This window comes from Oryza glaberrima, chromosome 2 (assembly GCF_000147395.1).
Source record: "Oryza glaberrima chromosome 2, OglaRS2, whole genome shotgun sequence".
NCBI classification, from domain to species: domain Eukaryota; kingdom Viridiplantae; phylum Streptophyta; class Magnoliopsida; order Poales; family Poaceae; genus Oryza; species Oryza glaberrima.
Window position 1 is genome coordinate 33,887,062 of NC_068327.1, and position 17,777 is coordinate 33,904,838.

The 17,777-nt window shown below is 43.1% G+C and overlaps 3 protein-coding genes across 4 annotated transcripts; all 3 read left to right on the plus strand.

Annotated features, from left to right (window-relative positions):
* Positions 1–1,718: 1,718 nt before the first annotated feature.
* Positions 1,719–5,573, plus strand: LOC127763305 (silicon efflux transporter LSI2-like). Its single transcript, XM_052287961.1, has 3 exons — positions 1,719–3,498; positions 4,192–4,381; positions 4,963–5,573. The coding sequence occupies exons 1-3, from the start codon at positions 2,356–2,358 to the stop codon at positions 5,229–5,231; spliced, it is 1,602 nt and encodes a 533-aa protein (XP_052143921.1). The 5' UTR covers positions 1,719–2,355; the 3' UTR covers positions 5,232–5,573.
* Positions 5,574–8,291: 2,718 nt separating this feature from the next.
* Positions 8,292–11,433, plus strand: LOC127764196 (ubiquitin carboxyl-terminal hydrolase 2). Of its 2 annotated transcripts, none has more exons than XM_052289041.1 (6): positions 8,292–8,430; positions 8,632–8,739; positions 9,237–9,283; positions 10,011–10,057; positions 10,137–10,239; positions 10,321–11,433. In XM_052289041.1, exons 2-6 carry the CDS (start codon positions 8,709–8,711, stop codon positions 11,086–11,088), a joined length of 996 nt encoding a protein of 331 aa, XP_052145001.1. In that variant the 5' UTR covers positions 8,292–8,430; positions 8,632–8,708; the 3' UTR covers positions 11,089–11,433. The 2 variants fall into 2 exon arrangements, with proteins under 2 accessions (XP_052145001.1, XP_052145002.1); XM_052289042.1 differs by having other exon boundaries at positions 8,306–8,430; positions 8,656–8,739.
* A 1,008-nt stretch (positions 11,434–12,441) lies between these two features.
* LOC127764169 (protein BTR1) lies at positions 12,442–17,058 on the plus strand. The gene is made up of 8 exons (XM_052289005.1): positions 12,442–12,573; positions 14,052–14,290; positions 14,376–14,476; positions 14,777–14,970; positions 15,272–15,390; positions 16,011–16,136; positions 16,467–16,528; positions 16,651–17,058. The coding sequence occupies exons 1-8, from the start codon at positions 12,471–12,473 to the stop codon at positions 16,736–16,738; spliced, it is 1,032 nt and encodes a 343-aa protein (XP_052144965.1). The 5' UTR covers positions 12,442–12,470; the 3' UTR covers positions 16,739–17,058.
* Positions 17,059–17,777: the final 719 nt, after the last annotated feature.

A 17,777-nucleotide genomic window follows, 5' to 3' on the forward strand; every position in this document is an offset into this window, starting at 1 on the left:
CATTAAGCACGGAGATAAACTTAATTAAGCATGGGTGATTAATGGAACAGAAAGATTTGAGGCCATAGCTGAGGGGGAGAGAGAGAGAGAGAGAGAGAGAGAGAGAGAGAGAGAGAGAGAGAGTGCCACAATGGTGAGGATAACGTTGATCTATCACCAAACCCCCTTGTGGCCCCTTTCTCTCACCTCACAAATCAATAATTTAGGCCTCTCTTCGCCGCCGCCGTCTCACCGCCGGTGAGCTTAAGCTGACCACGATTGCCCGGCCTCTGTCCCTGTCAATGGGCCCCGCTACGTGGTTAATATTCTCCCTGATCAATCATTGCCTGCCCATATCAAACATGCTCACTAATTAAATTGTGAGAGGGCGAAGCAGAAGTGATCAACTTCCAAAATTGTGGTAACCAATCAGTAACAGGAACTGTCGTCACAGGTTATACTACCATAGCACCATATCTTTTATTTCTCTATAACCTAGAGATGCAATCGTATATAATCCTTATCGCCCCATCTGGTTATAGATAAATGCTAGTTTTGACTTTGAGTTGTTCTACTTCGAACAATATTTTTTTTAATAATTTAACTATTTAGCATTAAAATTATGCCATTAGATTTGTAACCTGAAATAGTTTACTAGTACTATCTTACATTTAAATATATTCGCTTTGATATCACTTAGAAGCAACTGTTGAAATTCATCTACTATATTTGTTTTTTTAATACATAACGTTGTTAACTTTTGAAATAATGTTTGATCATTCGTCTTATTTAAAAATTTACTCCTTTCATTTTATATTGTAAGTCGTTTTGGCTTTTTCCTAGTCAAACTCGTTTAAGTTTGACTAAATTTTTGGAAAATCTAAAATACCGAATTGGTTTTATTTAATCTAGCATTGAATATATTTTGATAATATGTTTATTTTGATAAAATGCTACTATAATTTTCTATAAACTCGGTCAAACTTAAATAAAGTTAACTAATAAAAAAAAGTCAAAACGACTTACAATATGAAACGAACGGAGTAATATAGATATGTTAAGATATAAGTTATACTTAAAGTTTATTTAAAGATAAAACAAGTCATATCAAAATAAATCATATTTATATATATTATAAATGGACATAGGAAGTACAATACTTGTGTTGAGATCCGTCAATTATTTATTAACGGAGAAAGTATAATGCTTTTATATTAGAGTATAAATAAAATGCCCCTAAGTGTGAATTTAGTGATATAATATTCACGTAGACAATTTAGCTGAGTTTGTTATATTGGTGAACAAGCTGATGAAGAGCATGAGGTAATAATTCATCTGAATATGTTACTAGTAGTAGTTAGTGATATTTTAAGACTCAGCAGAGGGTGAGAAACGTTCCACCCATGCATCTCTTTGCCTGTAAATTAGTGACAATAATAGTATACAAAAATCAGCTGATATGAAAGCAACATTCTTACATGTGGCGGTGAATCATCGTTACCAAGTAAAAAAAACTCTTTGTGGTAATAACATGATCGTACTGTCAAGTTTCCAGGAGAAATTCTCAAATATAAACCCAGAAATCAAACATTTTATTCCTTGTGCAGCTAGGATCCAATAGAGACATGTCTGTAGTAATCATGTTCATGTAAACAAATGAGGTGAGCAGACCGCAGCGAGTGAGCTCACATGCGCCAACCATTTTTCTGCACATGAAAATACAAGAATGTTTTTTTTCTTTTTTCTTTGGGTGTACACATCATCCTCATCAATGAGTAGAGAGAAGAGTAGAGGGTAGTAGAGAGCCAAAAAAAATCGATCATGGAGAGGCCATGTGGAGCTCGCCAAGTGTGAGCATTTGCCTTCTTGGAAAGAATCCCAAGCTAGAAATCCACAGAATTATCTGCTCTCAAACATTGGCTCATCTGCTCAACAATCCTATCCTCCTCCTCCTCCTCACTGGCAGTGATTCCCCCAACCCCATTTCTCTCTGAATTGGGCTTGTTTCTTTGCTGAATTATTATTTTGCTCATTCCACTCTGGTTGCTTGTTCAGAGACTCCATGTACAATTAGTTGACCATTCTTCTAGTTAGCTTCTCTTGTGTTCTTGGAGTTGGAGCTGGTCTGTCCATGTGAGCCATGTTGCAGATTGGGCTAGCTTTGGGAGCAAGAGAGTGGTAGATCTTCTTCTTGCCAGATTTATTGTAGATACAATACAATCCCATTTCTTGTTCAGATTTCTTGGTGAAAATTCCTAGCTAGATCCATACTTTCTCCAGTGTAGTGTGTAGAGAAGAAGAGGCCTTGTGAATCTTATCTTGGGAAAAAGAGGTATATCCATCCATCCATCTGTGTGCTGTTCTTGATTGGCGGCAATGGCGATGGAGCCGACGGTGAAGGTGGCGCTGGGGACGGCGGCGTTCGGGATCTTCTGGGTGCTGGCGGTGTTCCCGGCGGTGCCATTCCTGCCGATCGGGAGGACGGCGGGGTCGCTGCTGGGCGCGATGCTGATGGTGCTGTTCGGCGTGATGTCCGCCGACGAGGCGTACGCCGCCGTGGACCTCCCCATCCTCGGCCTCCTGTTCGGCACCATGGTGGTGAGCGTCTACCTGGAGCGCGCCGACATGTTCAAGCACCTCGGGAGGCTGCTGTCATGGCGGAGCCAGGGCGGCAAGGACCTGCTCGTCCGCACCTGCGTCGTGGCGGCGCTCGCGTCGGCGCTCTTCACCAACGACACCTGCTGCGTCGTGCTCACCGAGTTCATCCTCAAGATCGCGCGGCAGAACAACCTCCCGCCCAAGCCGTTCCTCCTGGCGCTCGCGTCCAGCGCCAACATCGGCTCCGCCGCGACGCCCATCGGCAACCCGCAGAACCTGGTCATCGCCGTCCAGAGCGGCATCTCCTTCGGCCAGTTCGTGTTCGGCATCCTCCCGGCCACCCTCGTCGGCGCCGTCGTCAACGCCGCCATCCTGCTCTGCCTCTACTGGCGCCACCTCTCCGACGAGAAGTGCGTCGAGGTCGTCGCCCCGGTCCCCACCGACGTCGTCGAGGAGGAGGACGTCACCTCCCACCGCTTCTCGCCGGCGACCATGTCACACCCCCGTTCCTCCTCCCACCACCACCACCACCACCAGCCTGGCAGCTCGCTGTCGTCGCCTGACTGCGAGGTGTTCGAGCCAGTGAAGCCCGTCACTGTCACCAGCAATGGCGACTCCAACAACAAGCCGGACGCCGCCGACGCCGCCGTCGTCGTCGGGATCCACCAGAGGCGCGGCGGCGTCGGCGGCGTCGGCGGTGGCGTGAGGATGAAGGAGGAACATGCGTTCCGGTGGGTGGAGGAGAAGGAGGAGGCCATGGAGCAATGGAAGAGCACGGTGTGGAAGACGGGTGTGTACGTCATCACATTGAGCATGCTGGTGGCGCTGCTGTTGGGTCTCAACATGTCATGGAGCGCCATCACAGCCGCACTCGCCCTCATCGTCCTCGACTTCAAGGATGCCCGCCCCTGCCTCGAGAAGGTAATTCTGAATCCCGATGCGGAATTGATGTGAAAAAAACGAAATTTCACTGAATTCTGATGCTGAATTGATGTGAAAAACGAGAATTGATGTGAAAAACGAAATTTCTCTGAATTCTGATGCTGAATTGATGTGAAAAACGAAATTTTGGTGCCTTTTCAGTTGTTTATAGACTGCTACTAGTATGTTCGTTCTTGCTCTTATTTTCGAAACCAATGTGTTGTCGCTCTCACTCGCTCTGAATTCTGAAGCTGGATTGACGCACGTTGTATGAAAAATGAAATTTTGGCACTTTTTTTTCTTGGGTGAATTTGTTTACAGGCAATCCAATCACTTTGATTGGTATTCTCTGTGAAACAGAAGTCATTAGTTTGGTATTTGATAATCCAATCATACTGAACTACGGTGAATTTGTTTTCAGTATATAATCCAATCATTACTTCTGTTTTTTCATATAGCAGTATAGATCGCCATTCACTTTGAAACAAGAGTCTTTACTTGATAATCCACACCAATTACTTTGTCAAGTTCCTTGTCACCTTGATGATAGTACTTTGGTGTTGATTTTGGATAACATTTGGTTCTGTCACATCCATGTGTGCACCAATGGCTCTGCTGTTGTATTTAGTTTTGGTTTTGGATACTTAATTGATGTTAAGTTGTTAACTGTAGTTTTGCTGAATGAAATTTCAGGTTTCCTATCCACTTCTACTCTTCTTCTGTGGGATGTTCATCACTGTGGATGGATTCAACAAGACGGGCATTCCTAGCGCATTCTGGGAATTCATGGAGCCCTATGCACGGATCGATACACCGACCGGGATAGTAATCCTCGCCCTGGTTATTCTTCTCCTCTCAAATGTGGCGTCAAATGTTCCAACTGGTTAGTTCTGCCCTCTGTTCATGGTCAATAATTTCACATGGCACATGTAGAAATTTTCATCCTTGTTGTTACTAATCCATCCAGATTTTAAACAATAACTAAGTCAAGGAAGCAGCGTAGACTTAATGATACATGTGCTTCGCACTTTCCATGCTATGCTTGTCAAGAGTAGAAAGGAAAGCTGCTTCTTTTTTTAATGGAAGCTCACAATGCCATATGTGCCATGGTTGTCTAGCAATGAAGCAACATATGAGAGGAAAAGTTTATCTGTCATCCTGCACTTTGCGCAATTCTCGCTTCCAAAAAAAACCAGAAAATCTCCACTAGGTTCACTCACCTACTCATGATAGTTAATAGAACAAGATATCAAAGAAAAATAGGTTCATTTTGGAGTCTGAATTTGGGGCTGGTTCTAAACAAAGTGTGAATGTCATAGCTGATAACCATGAAGTTCTTATCAGTTAAAGATTGCTCTGTCCTAGTTTCTTCCAGTGACCAGAAAAAAATCGTACAAAAATCAGTTGGGCATTCTTTCTTTTGATTTCCTGATTCATGTATATACCTGACAAATCTCATTGCAGTTCTCCTGCTTGGTGCTCGGGTGGCAGCGTCAGCAGCGGCCATCTCCCCTGCAGCAGAGACCAATGCCTGGCTCATCCTGGCCTGGGTCAGCACGGTGGCCGGCAACCTCTCCCTCCTTGGCTCCGCCGCGAACTTGATCGTTTGCGAGCAAGCTCGCAGGTCGGAGCAGTACGGATACACCCTCTCCTTCTTCAGCCACCTCCAGTTCGGCTTCCCGGCGACGCTCATCGTCACCGGGATTGGCCTACTGCTCATCAGAAGCAACTGAAAAATGGTACAGAACATATATATGAAGAAGACATGGATATCAGGACATGTACAAAAAGAATGTGAATTTTCAGGTCAGGTCGATTGTATTTCTGCAAAGATTCAATTGTGGGATAAAAGAAAAATGTCTATCTTTGCCTCGGAATTAAGCACGGATATCATGGTGCTTGGAGGCTTTTTGAGCTGTACATTTGTTAGTTCATATTGGGGGGAGAAGATGTATATGTTGCAGTAGCAAGGATCATAAAAGGGAAATGTATATTTTTGTTCAGCATTCTACTTGTAATCCATATATATTTTTTGAAGTCGAATAATTTGTATAGGCCCCTATCGATGCAGCTAATGTGTCTTATTGCGATTTACTCCCTCCATCCAAAATTCTCATACACATTTCATCTTTTTTTTTTTCCAAATAAGATGCTCGTATTTGCATTTCATTCAAGGATCTGAAAGATTGATACGTTCCTCTCCTCTGCGATCCGACCCGGACCGTTGGACCGTTAGTGTTCCATCGAACAGCCAGTAAAGCCAAAAATGCTTATAGTTTGGGATGGAGGGAGTATTTTCTATCAATAGCAGCGGTCTAATTTCCTATTGGGGTAAACAATAATATGGAACAAACGCAAATATTAGAGAAAAACCTAATACTCCCAACGTTACAGAATATAACAACTCTCATCCTAGGACAATGTATCTGGACATGACATTCTATCCTAAGACAATGTATTTGGACATGAGATATGTCTAGATACATTGTTCTAAGATGGGTCTCGTCCTATCTTAGGTTGCTACATTCTGAGGCAGAGGTAGTATCAAATAAATAGAATGTCTGAGATTTCGAACCCATGAACCCAAACTGACTAGTATACCACTATCGAGGGAAGATCCTCAGTAGCGGGGAGTCATGAGACCCCCCATTTGTGAGTTCGGCCGGGGGCGGAGGCTCGTCTCTCAGAAATCACTCGCTCGTCCCTAAGATTACCGGCAAGCTTGCACGCAATCGGATTATACAGGTTCGGGCCGCTATGGAGCGTAACACCCTACTCCTGTGTTTGAGATTATGGATGAGTTTTACAAAGGTTTCTTCACTCTAGAAAGCGCGCTCACTTCCTCTCTTCTGGAGTTCAGGTTTTCTGGGCGTCGTCCCCTTATCTCAATGGGCAGGGTCCTCCTTTTATAGCTCAAGGGGATAGCACATGCGCCACCTCTACCTACCCTCTATCGGAGGGGGATCCCACTCCACTTTGGGCTTCAAACCGTGCCTTCTTCAAACCGTGCCTTCTCCCGGAAGCTAAGCAATAACCGGTTCTCGAGTGGAACTCGGCGCCGCCCCCGCCTGACACGGGGGACAGCCCTGTCATTTCCTCATAAATAAACGATGACTTGCAACAGCCCTTCCTCGAGTGACGCTCGGATGTGACGGGTCATACCCACCCCCACTCCGCCGGGTACAAGGGCGACGTGAGGACATGGTTGCCCTATTCATCAGATGTGACGGTCGCAGACCGGTCACATCCGTTGGACAAAGGTTAGCTAGGCGCGCCGCACGTCTGCCCTTACCGCATTAAATGCGGTGAGGGACAGTTGGGGCGTCGCACATTATGGCTGTTCAGCCTGTGCTCCCCTCTCGCTCTCTCCCTCCGCCGCGTGGCAGCCGGGTGAGGGCCTCGAGGCGAAGCCGCGGGAGAGCCCGAGGGGGTGACGTCATGCCCCGAGGCCCCCCCCACCGCTTCCACGACTCGCGTGACGCGTGAGTGGGGCCAGCCTGCAGAGTCACGTGGCCGGAGGGAAAGTAATTCCCCTCTACTTCACATACCCCCTGTCGACGGGTGATACCCGTAGACCGGATATAGAGGGTATTGGGGTACGTTGGTACAAGGATCTACGTAGTACGACATCAAGCAAACAAAAGATAAGAATTATACTGGTTCAGGCCCCTTGATAGGTAATAGCCCTAATCCAGTTGATGTGGGATTATATGGTAGAAAACACAGGTTACAAAGAGAACAAGGGAACTTGTCGGATCCGACGAGATTGTAGTCAAGTTGATTCGACTAGCTTTCGATGACTTGGCTCCTTATAAGCTCCGGCTTCGTAGGCTGTGGAGGTTGTGTTAGCTCTGAGATTCGATGCCTAAACCCTCCCTAGGGGGCCCCTTTTGTATCGCAGATGTGGAGGTCTCCTCATAGAACTCGGAGGTATCAGACCTTATACGATACGCCAACGACCCAGTCCTGCCCGAGTAGGATTCTTCCCATCTGTAGATTCCGTGAAAGATTTCCTTAGAATATACAGGAAATATCCGCATGTGCGTGGGTATTCCATATCGATATGTACCGTATATCGAAGGGTAAAGGGTATGCCTAACCCGTAACCCTGACACCCCCAGGCCCATATCTCCGACAACCACCTCGTGAAGTTAGGCGGAAAACTCCTAGACGTTTCTTGTAATACGGGACAAACGATGGGGTTTTAAGAAAAGTGTTGCTTGCTACATTGTAGTTGAAGAAGAGAACGGGCGAGGGATTTCGGTTGCTTTTAGGAGGAGGAGGATAACCCTTTGGATCGAGACGAAGGTGTCAGTGGCCGGCCAACATCCTCATCGACGGCTTCGCCCACTGCCTCCTGAGGCTCCCCAGTGGCGAGGACAAGCTCGTCCTTACCCTAGCTCCCCGCTTTGTTGCCGGGCACAATTACAATTGCTCGCCTAGGCTCCGCCACGCCTCGCTGCGGTCGACCTCACCGCTCTTTTCCCCAGCCATAGCCACAAGCATCTCAAACCCGTGTCGTGAGGTTGAAACTATACTGAGATTGAAAGGCTGACTTGTTGGGCCCACGCTTCCATCCACGTTAGCAAGCCATGGTGGCATGTCACGTTGACATAAGTGGCAAATAGTTAATAAATCATCTTTTCTCATGTGTAATAAAAAAGTAAAAATAAATCTAAAAAAGGGGTATTTAAATAGTTCGCCAAACCTATCAGTGACAAATAATTAAATACTTAAATTCCTCCTTTAGTTGGACCAATTTATCGGTAAATAAATAAGTAATAAAAAAAGAAATCTTATCTTAGCTTCCAAAATCATTGCGCCTCGACTCGAGTATCTCTCCCCCGCCGCCTTCCGCTCGTCGCGCATCTGGCGAGCAGAGCAGGGGAGGGGGCGCCGCCGCCGCCGCCGTCCTTGTGCATCCTCATCCCGGTGAGCATCCGCATCCTCTCTCTCTCATTCTCATTCATCTCTCTCTCCCTCCCAGTCTCACCCACACTTTTGTCTCGAATTTGCTTGCTCGCGTTAACCCTAGCTTCTCTTCTAGATCTGGAAGAAGCTTTTTTCTCTTAATTTCATCAGAGCTTTAATCTCCTTTTAATATAAGTAACAGTTTGTTTTTTGCCCCCAAAGGTTTTGGGGGTGGTTCTGTCCCAGGTTGGATCCGCTCCCCCTGGCTGTCACCGTAATCTTTCAGGGTTTTCGCGAGGATGTCGTGGTGCACGATTGAGTCTGATCCCGGTGAGTTTTAGTTTATATCTCTTTGTCTATATCATTAGTTGCATGTTGTTCGTGGGAGGTTTACTGGATGCTAGCCAATGTATTGTGTTTATTCATTAGTAGGAAGGATGGTTGTTGCCTTTGGTTTTCCATCGATTGAGCACTGTGGGGAATATATATTACCTAGTTTTTTTTTTTTTACTTTGTTACTAGTATCTGTAAGCCGAGGGTTACTTTCTAGTAGTAATTTTGATGTGTAAAGTCTTTACTCCATTAGTTCATCTGACTAATATCCACTTGGGGTCCTTCGGTATGTGTATAATCATGGATGAAGTACCAAAATACTGTGATCTCACCTTACACATTTCATTGCGAATGATTGAGTGAAAATAAAGCTTTGATCATGCTATCCTGAGTACATCACAGATTATCGCAGTGCTTATTTTTACGTTTCAAGTGTTCTTACCATTGCCTTTCCAAAATATACCTGTTGTTTCACCTGAGTATATGACCTGTAGGTGTTTTCACCGAATTGATCCAGGAGATGCAAGTAAAAGGTGTTCAGGTTAGCTTCCAGGGCCTGTTTCTTTCCTACCATGAAAAATTGTTAGAAACGAAATCTATATCAAGTGTTCTTGATATGTCCTTAGGCTTTTAATTATTACTTGTAAAACAGTGTAAATTGGATGGTTGGCTCTATTGGTTGATTCTACTGTTTCTAGAATACATGTTTAACTGATCTTCTGAAGATATATGCTTTGCTTGTGTTGTGAAGCTAACCTTAACCTGATTGAACTCACTTTAAGTAACTACCACACTATATATCTCTATGATCAGCAGAGTGTATGCTAAACAACGCTTATGGGAAAACATATTGCTGCATATACCATGGAGCTGTGCGCTTGAATGTAATAAACAATACCCTTGTGAAGGATATGGAGTAGGACAATACCTGTTTGGTAGTAATAATTTCTGAAGGGAATATGGTGGCCAACTAGTAAGGGTTAACGAATATACATCACAGATCAATGCGATATGTCTATTAATATTGTTAGCTCAGCTACAAAAGGAAAAGACCTTTATTTTGGCGTTGTATATACTTGCAAATCTAATATACTTCCACTTTTGGTGCCCTGTCCTTTTATAGTTAGTGGTAGGAAATTCTAGAAAATTGCAACAGATGGCCATGGACCTGGCATTGTCAGAAAAAAAGGCCGTCATTTAGCTTCAGTTTATGACTTTATTAAATAACTCTTAGCTGCCTTTTACATTGCTATTGTATCTTTAAACAGGTGGAAGAACTTTACTCTCTTGATGTGGACTCTATTAGTGAACTGCGGTGAGTCTCTTCAATTTTTTGTTGTCATGCGTCTCTGTTCTCTGGATGGCCTTAACACATTGTTGTCCACTTCTCATAGGCCAGTTTATGGGCTAATTTTTCTCTTCAAGTGGATGGCTGGGGAAAAGGATGAACGGCCTGTCGTCAAAGATCCAAACCCAAACCTTTTCTTTGCTAGCCAGGTTAGTTCCATTTTGCTCCGTTAGCTACCTCTGTTCAGAATTGGATTTAACATTTGATCTAACTAAATCAATCACTGCCAGGTCATCCCTAATGCATGTGCTACTCAAGCTATTCTGTCAATCCTCATGAATCGCCCAGAAATTGACATAGGTCCAGAACTATCCAACTTGAAGGAATTCACAGGAGCTTTTGCACCTGACATGAAGGGCCTTGCTATTAACAACAGTGATTCTATTCGCACAGCCCATAACAGTTTTGCCAGGCCTGAGCCATTTGTCTCAGATGAGCAAAGAGCTGCGGGTAAGGATGATGAAGTGTACCATTTCATAAGCTATTTACCTTTTGAAGGAGTCCTCTATGAGCTTGATGGATTGAAGGAAGGACCCATAAGCCTTGGGCAGTGTTCTGGTGGGCCTGATGATCTTGATTGGCTAAGGATGGTGCAGCCAGTTATACAAAAAAGAATTGAATGCTATTCCCAGAGCGAGATTAGGTTTAACCTTATGGCCATCATTAAGAATAGGAAGGATGTATATACTGCTGAGCTGAAGGAGCTGGAGAAGAGAAGGGACCAGCTTTTGCAGGAGATGAATGAGTCCTCAGCAGCAGAGTCCTTAAACAGCGAACTTGCAGAGGTGACATCAGCCATTGAGACTGTCAGCGAGAAGATTATCATGGAAGAAGAGAAGTTCAAGAAGTGGAGGACGGAGAACATCAGGAGGAAGCACAACTACATTCCCTTTCTATTCAACTTTCTCAAGATGCTGGCGGAAAAGAAGCAGCTAAAGCCATTGGTTGAGAAGGCCAAACAACAGAAGGCTTCCAGCACAAGCACGAGTGCAAGATGAAGCCAAGTGCCACCAATGGCTGTACCGAATTCGTTGGTTCTCATTTTGAGGAAAGCATACGTTCATGGGTTACTGGGGTTAGTTGTTGCATTTTCCCTTTTTGAGAATGCGTTATGCTATCAGATACGGCACCTTGTTGGCAGCTTAGAGATATCACTAAGTTAATGAACCAGAGTACATTCTCTTTAATCTTTTTCTCCGTGTTGTATTATTATCTGTTATGACTTTCTGCCCTTGTGTGATGGATAGAAACTGTAGAAGAGGTCAATTGGGTCTTAAGGGTGGTGGCATTGTTTATTTCGCGTCGTGGCAATCGAATAGAAAAATACATGTTGGAGGATGGAAGTTTTGTGTCTAGATGCTGTCTTGGAAATGCCCACTTGCTAATCTTACTTGAATTAGATAGATGCTGTGAGTGTATCCATGACCATGAGAGAGCTGGAGCCTAGTGCTGGTAGAGTTGACTTTCCTGAGTGAAATCGCTTGCTTGGGTTGGCTTGTAGATATAAGTATAAGAAAACGGATAAGAAAATTCAGGCAATGAATCTGATGCGCATGTGATTGATTCTGGTGGGATTTCTATAGGACATCTGATTTTCTGTTGAACAGTTAACGCAAACGACAGGTTTGAATGATACAGTATTCGAACTTGTTTTTTTTTTTTTCTCTTGTCATCAAGATTCATAATTGTTGGAGCATGAATGATCTGGTGTGCAACCTCTTAAGCTCTATAGCTAGGACGTTGCTGTCATCTCTGTTGTTGCACCAGCTAAAGGACGAATTGTGACCAAAACCCGAATTGTGACCAAAACCTTTGGGATTTTCAGAGTGATCTTTCTGTCGCACTTGCACACACTCTTTTGTCATTCAGAGTGGTTATTATCCACCCATTTTGAAACAGGATTTCAAGAAATTAGGGGACAAAAAGAAATTATCCACATTGGATTTGAAGAAATTTAGAGCTGGTGTCGTACTCCTATTTTATTTTGGTCTATTATCCCATACTTATGCAGATCAGCTGGATGGATTGCATCGTCAGATATTCTTACAAAACAAACTTGCTCAAACCAAGACCAGATTAGATTAGATTTTGTTGTGAATACAAAGTCAAGCAACAACAAAAAAAAAAAAAGAGATTGAGAAAGAGTTGCGAGTTGCGACGTGACCAATGGAAACTCGAAAAACAGAAAAGCGAAGGATAATAAAAACTCATAAAAAGGGGAGGCGCATTTGTTGTTGTTGTTGTTGGTTCCATGGCGTAGGCCCATCGCGATCTACTAGTGTTTTTTTGCCTCTCTCCCCCCTCCACGCCTTCACCCCCACCCCCACCACTCCCCCCCCCCCCCCCCCCCCCTCCGCCTCCGCCCTCCGCCGCCGCCGCCATGGAAGCCCCGGGCTCCCCCTACGCCTCCTCTCCGGAGTCCGCCCCCAAGCGCGCCCCCCGCTCCTCGCCCCCGCCCCCGCAGCAGCAGGCCTCCTCCGAAGGTAACCCGCTCGCGCCTCCCATCCCCCCATCTCACTCTCGATATCGATCTCTCTCAACGTGGTGCGCGCGTACGTGCGCCCTCGCGCGCGGTTTGGTCTGGATCCGCGAGATCCAGGCCTCCGTGTTCCGCTCTGAGATCGAGATCTGCAACCACGGGCGGCAAATATGGTGGTCACATGGATAACACTAGGCCGCTGCTGATTTGGGCGTGTTCTGCGTTTGTGTGCGCTTGTGCAATGGAGAGGGGAGATGCAACGATCAGTTGTTTCAGTGGTAGTTGATTTCATGTTCATCTTGTCCGCTGGGTGATTTGGCACCGGTTGATGTTGACGATGAGTTCATCCGATGCGTTTCTGTGTATGCATCACAAGTTTATTAACATGTCCAAGCGCGGTTAGTAACAGCTGCATGTGTGATCATATACAATGAGCTTACACATAAGAGTTGCAATTTGATGAGTACCATCATTTAATTGTAGAGTTGAGTTGACCACATGAGACGTATATCGATATGCATCGCTATCTGTACTCTTACTAGCGATGACTTGCTGGATGATGCCATGGTTGGGTCTGTCACTCTGTTGATGTTCAGGGTTTTCTACTTTTCGCAGTGGAACCGACACGTAGATATAATAAGTATTCTAGGAATTCAACCCTACATCTTGATTGTCTATCCCACAGTAGTCTGAACACACCCAGCCATTTACTTAACATTGTGATAACTGATATTGGATGTTGTTTCACTTTGTTGGTTGTTGGCCTGTAAATATATTTTTTCGGGGAAATTGCAATTGGGGAACAAGAGGATGCTTAAAGGAAATGCGAAGTCATGCACACTCTATTTAGCAAGCACATCTCACCTTTCTGGCATATGCCAATCATTAATCTTGTCCATTATGGTTTCCTCGGGTCTTTGGTTGACACACTTATTGCCTTTAAAGTGTTTTCATTATATGTTGGTTGTTCTAATGGTTCATTAGTTACATCAAAATATAAGAAATATAAAGTTCTCCTGATCCACCTTGAGTGGAAAGGTATTTAATCAGTCCTGTCAATTGCTGCTTTCACTCTGTTCGTAGCATATTCCTACCATTATGCTTGTTGCTAATTCATGTTTTTTAACTTGTTATATGTTCAAGGAGAATATGATAGACCATGCCAAAATATAATTCGGTCATAATGTGAATGACCCTCTTGTTATTGTTCCCAACAAGCATACATGACACAACTGTATATACCAAACTTCTAAACTACACTGACTGAAAACCAAAATTCAGTCAGTAGTGGTTCTACAGAACATGTATAGTTAAGTGCCCCAGTTGGACCATTAGCTGTTTTTACTATGCATCATGGACCACTTTTGTTGCTTGAGTTAAAAAAAAACAATTTTGTGCCTAAACAAATAATGGCATGCACAGTTTTTGGCCCTCTCCTTTATTGCTTGTAATTCTGAATTTCCAAGTGATCATTCTCCACAGATGACAAGGAGAAGCCAACCCATCTGAGGTTTCTGGTATCAAACACGGCAGCAGGATGCATTATTGGCAAGGGTGGATCAACCATTAATGAATTTCAGTCCCAGTCTGGGGCTCGTATTCAGCTATCGCGTAGCCATGAGTTCTTCCCTGGTACAAATGACAGAATTATCATGGTTTCTGGTCTGTTTGATGAAGTAATAAAGGCCATGGAGCTGATTCTCGAGAAGCTTTTAGCTGAGGTAAACTATTTTATTCCGCAAATAGTTGTATCATAGGGCCATGTTACTTTATTTGATGATTGGTATTCTATGGTTACTTTCCCAGGGGGAAGAAAGCAATGAAGCTGAAGCTAGACCTAAAGTTAGACTTGTAGTTCCTAACAGTTCTTGTGGTGGAATCATTGGTAAAGGAGGGTCAACAATCAAGTATGTACCATTGATAAATTTGTTTCTGGTTTCTGAAATCTTATTTTTATTCTTATTCCCATTGCGCTTCTTCATTTTCTTAGTTGGTTATAATGTATGTATACCATGAAGCGTGTCTGAACCGAATGAGGAAATGCATGGTTATTTTCCTAATGCACTCATCTTTGACTTAACTGCACCCAAGTTATTGCATGCTCTCTTGTCAATTGTACGCAAGCAGTATTTGTTGTTTCATTTGTATTGTTTTGTGTTGGTTTATGTTTCTTTGAATGTGAGTTGACATGCTTGTTTTCTCATCAGGTCATTCATTGAAGACTCACATGCTGGAATCAAGATTTCACCACAGGATAACAATTTTGTTGGTTTGCATGATAGACTCGTTACTGTCACAGGACCCTTGGACCATCAGATGCGTGCAATATATTTGATATTAAGCAAGTTATCGGAGGACGTTCACTACCCACCTAATCTGAGTTCCCCATTTCCATATGCAGGTAAACAAATTTCAATATTTGATTTGGTGTCAAACGGCTACTTTTCTTATTATGGGGTGCCTTAATTCTCGGACTGCATTTCTTTTCTGGAATTCATATGCTGCATTGTATAGGTCACAAATGAACATGCTTGGTCACTCGTACCATTTGGCAGCCATGAGCTTTCTGCATGAATTTTTATTCAGCTACTGCACGATTGTTCTCTTTCCGTTTCAGTGATCATGTTGAATGCGTTCACATGCTATGTCCATTCAGTTACTGCATGATCATTTTATCTGAATTCCTCTTCTTTTGTTTTCAGGCCTTGGTTTCCCTAGTTACCCTGGTGTTCCTGTTGGGTATATGATCCCACAGGTGCCGTATAATAATGCTGTGAACTATGGACCTAATGGGTATGGAGGAAGGTACCAAAACAACAAGGTTAGTGATTGCTGCTGCTTTACTCTTGTCTTGTATATCACTAAAGCAAACCTTTTGAATTCAATATCAGCATTTTTATGCACATGTTGGTATGAGCTAACATGTGTTCAATTTTGTTATGCACTAGATTAAGGTTATGTTCAAGGTGATTTGCATTAGATGTTCTATAATAGAAATACTATTTTCTGGTTGTGGTTTTGTACTTTTGTCATACATCACTATAGGCATCTAGAATTTCTGCTTCAAACCAACCTTAACAATAGTAAGACTCATTGGATGAGATGTCTGAATTACTAATTGTGGTTTATTTGAGTGACATATTCCATCCATTTGTTCATCCATAGTATGCATTAGTACATGTTAGTGCAAAGCATAAGACAGCTTTTAACGAATTGAAGTATTATTACCTATGTCATGCATGATGTTTTTCACCGTAATTAACATCAGTGCTGTAAATTCTAATTCAGAACTGTAAGTAACGTCATTGTACTGCTTTCTACTGAATTCCACAAACATTACCATTCACTATTTTTCCTTTTTTTCCCTTTGAGTGAAATTTGATATATGCGTTCAGAGCTTCAAATTAATCCAACAATTGTCTGCTGTTGAAAATTTTGCAGCCCAGTACACCTATGAGATCACCTGCTAACAATGATGCCCAAGATTCTCTCACTATTGGTATTGCTGATGAACATATTGGTGCTGTCGTAGGACGTGCCGGAAGGAACATTACAGAGATCATTCAGGTGGTTTCTTGCGCTATGAATTCCACAGTTATTACTTTTTTCGGTGCATTTTTCAATTGCTTAATACCTTGTACCTATGACTGTACCTTCTCTTTTTTTGGGTACAAAAGGCATAATGTTTTTTTTGTAGTATCTTAGGCGACCATATTAGCCATCTTCTTGAGTTGTATCACCCTATGTCCCACATGTCAGTTGTTTTTCTGCCTCAGAAATGTCATAACCTTTCTTCATGCTTCAAAGATTTTGTAATTGTCCCAACTGATGGTTGTCTTCCAGTGTGATCATGTTGGCGTGTTTTTACTGAAATAGCTTGCAATTTGTCGAGTGCAGGCTAGTGGTGCCAGGATCAAGATATCTGATAGGGGTGACTTCATTGCTGGCACATCTGAGAGGTATTTCCTTGGTTACTTTTCACCATCAGAACAAGCTCTTAAAGCATATTGAGCACCACCGACCTTCATATGATATGCTTGTACAGCAGGCTTGAATCCCCAAATTTTACTGACTGGTGCAGGAAAGTGACGATAACTGGAACATCAGAAGCTATTCAGGCAGCAGAGTCTATGATAATGCAGAGGGTGACAGCCAGTTCCGAGAGGTGATAAAATCTCATGAAGACGAGGGGCATCATCTGATGGAAAAGAAGCCTGATGCCAAGTTAGGAGGGGTTGGAGATTGTCTTTTCTAGTTTTAGCACTATCCGCAAAAAAAGCTTGAGAGAAAATTTAAGATAATCTATTGTTCCTTATTGAGTCTGATTGTGTTAGTAACTGGAGTAGTCAGTCAATCAGCTGTTCTATTTATTTCTTATTTTTGTTGGGAATAGGATTATATTTCACAACATGTTTGGCTGTTGTCATAACTCAACAACGCTGGTGTGCTACCCTAGTTTTGATAATTGTGATCCTTAGGTTACCCTTGACCCCTTGTCTTTGCCTGTTTGTTTGTCTCCTCAAAAGTCGAAATGACTCGTTTTGCTGAAAGACAAAGTTGCTTCCTAGTGAGAGGCTGCATCTTCTGTCCAATTTGTTGCATTTCCATGATGTTGCCTCCAAAATCTTGCAAGTCCAAAGCCAGGAAAAAAAAGCGAGGCTGCCTACTCTTGTGGGGCGTGGAAAGTCACAAGCATCTACCTTTGCCTGCGTGGATGCAACCAATGCCAAGTATAAAAAAGCAAAGGCTGGGCTTTTCTTTTTCTTTTTAAATGTTACAGCGAGTTTTAGCTCCCATTTGGAATTCCTATGAATATATCCTATTTGAAAGCATTTGAAATTCTTTCAAATTTGGTGGGCGAGCAAACTAGTACGAGCAGAAAAAAAGTCGAAATTTTCTCAAGATATATGTCGTGAATGAAATAATAATACTGGAGTATCATGGAGGATTAAATCTGTTTTACCAAACGACGTTTTCCCTCAAAAGTTTGACTAGTATACAACATAAATACATTCTGTGGCATCCACTGTATTGTACTATCTTCAGCTCACTACGTTTGGAGAATTTACGGAGTAGAATCAAATTTTAGAAATTGCATAATACTCCCTCCGTTTCAAAATGTTTGACACCGTTAATTTTTTAAACACATGTTTAATCGTTTGTCTTATTAAAAAAATTTGTGAAATATGTAAAATTATATGTGTACAT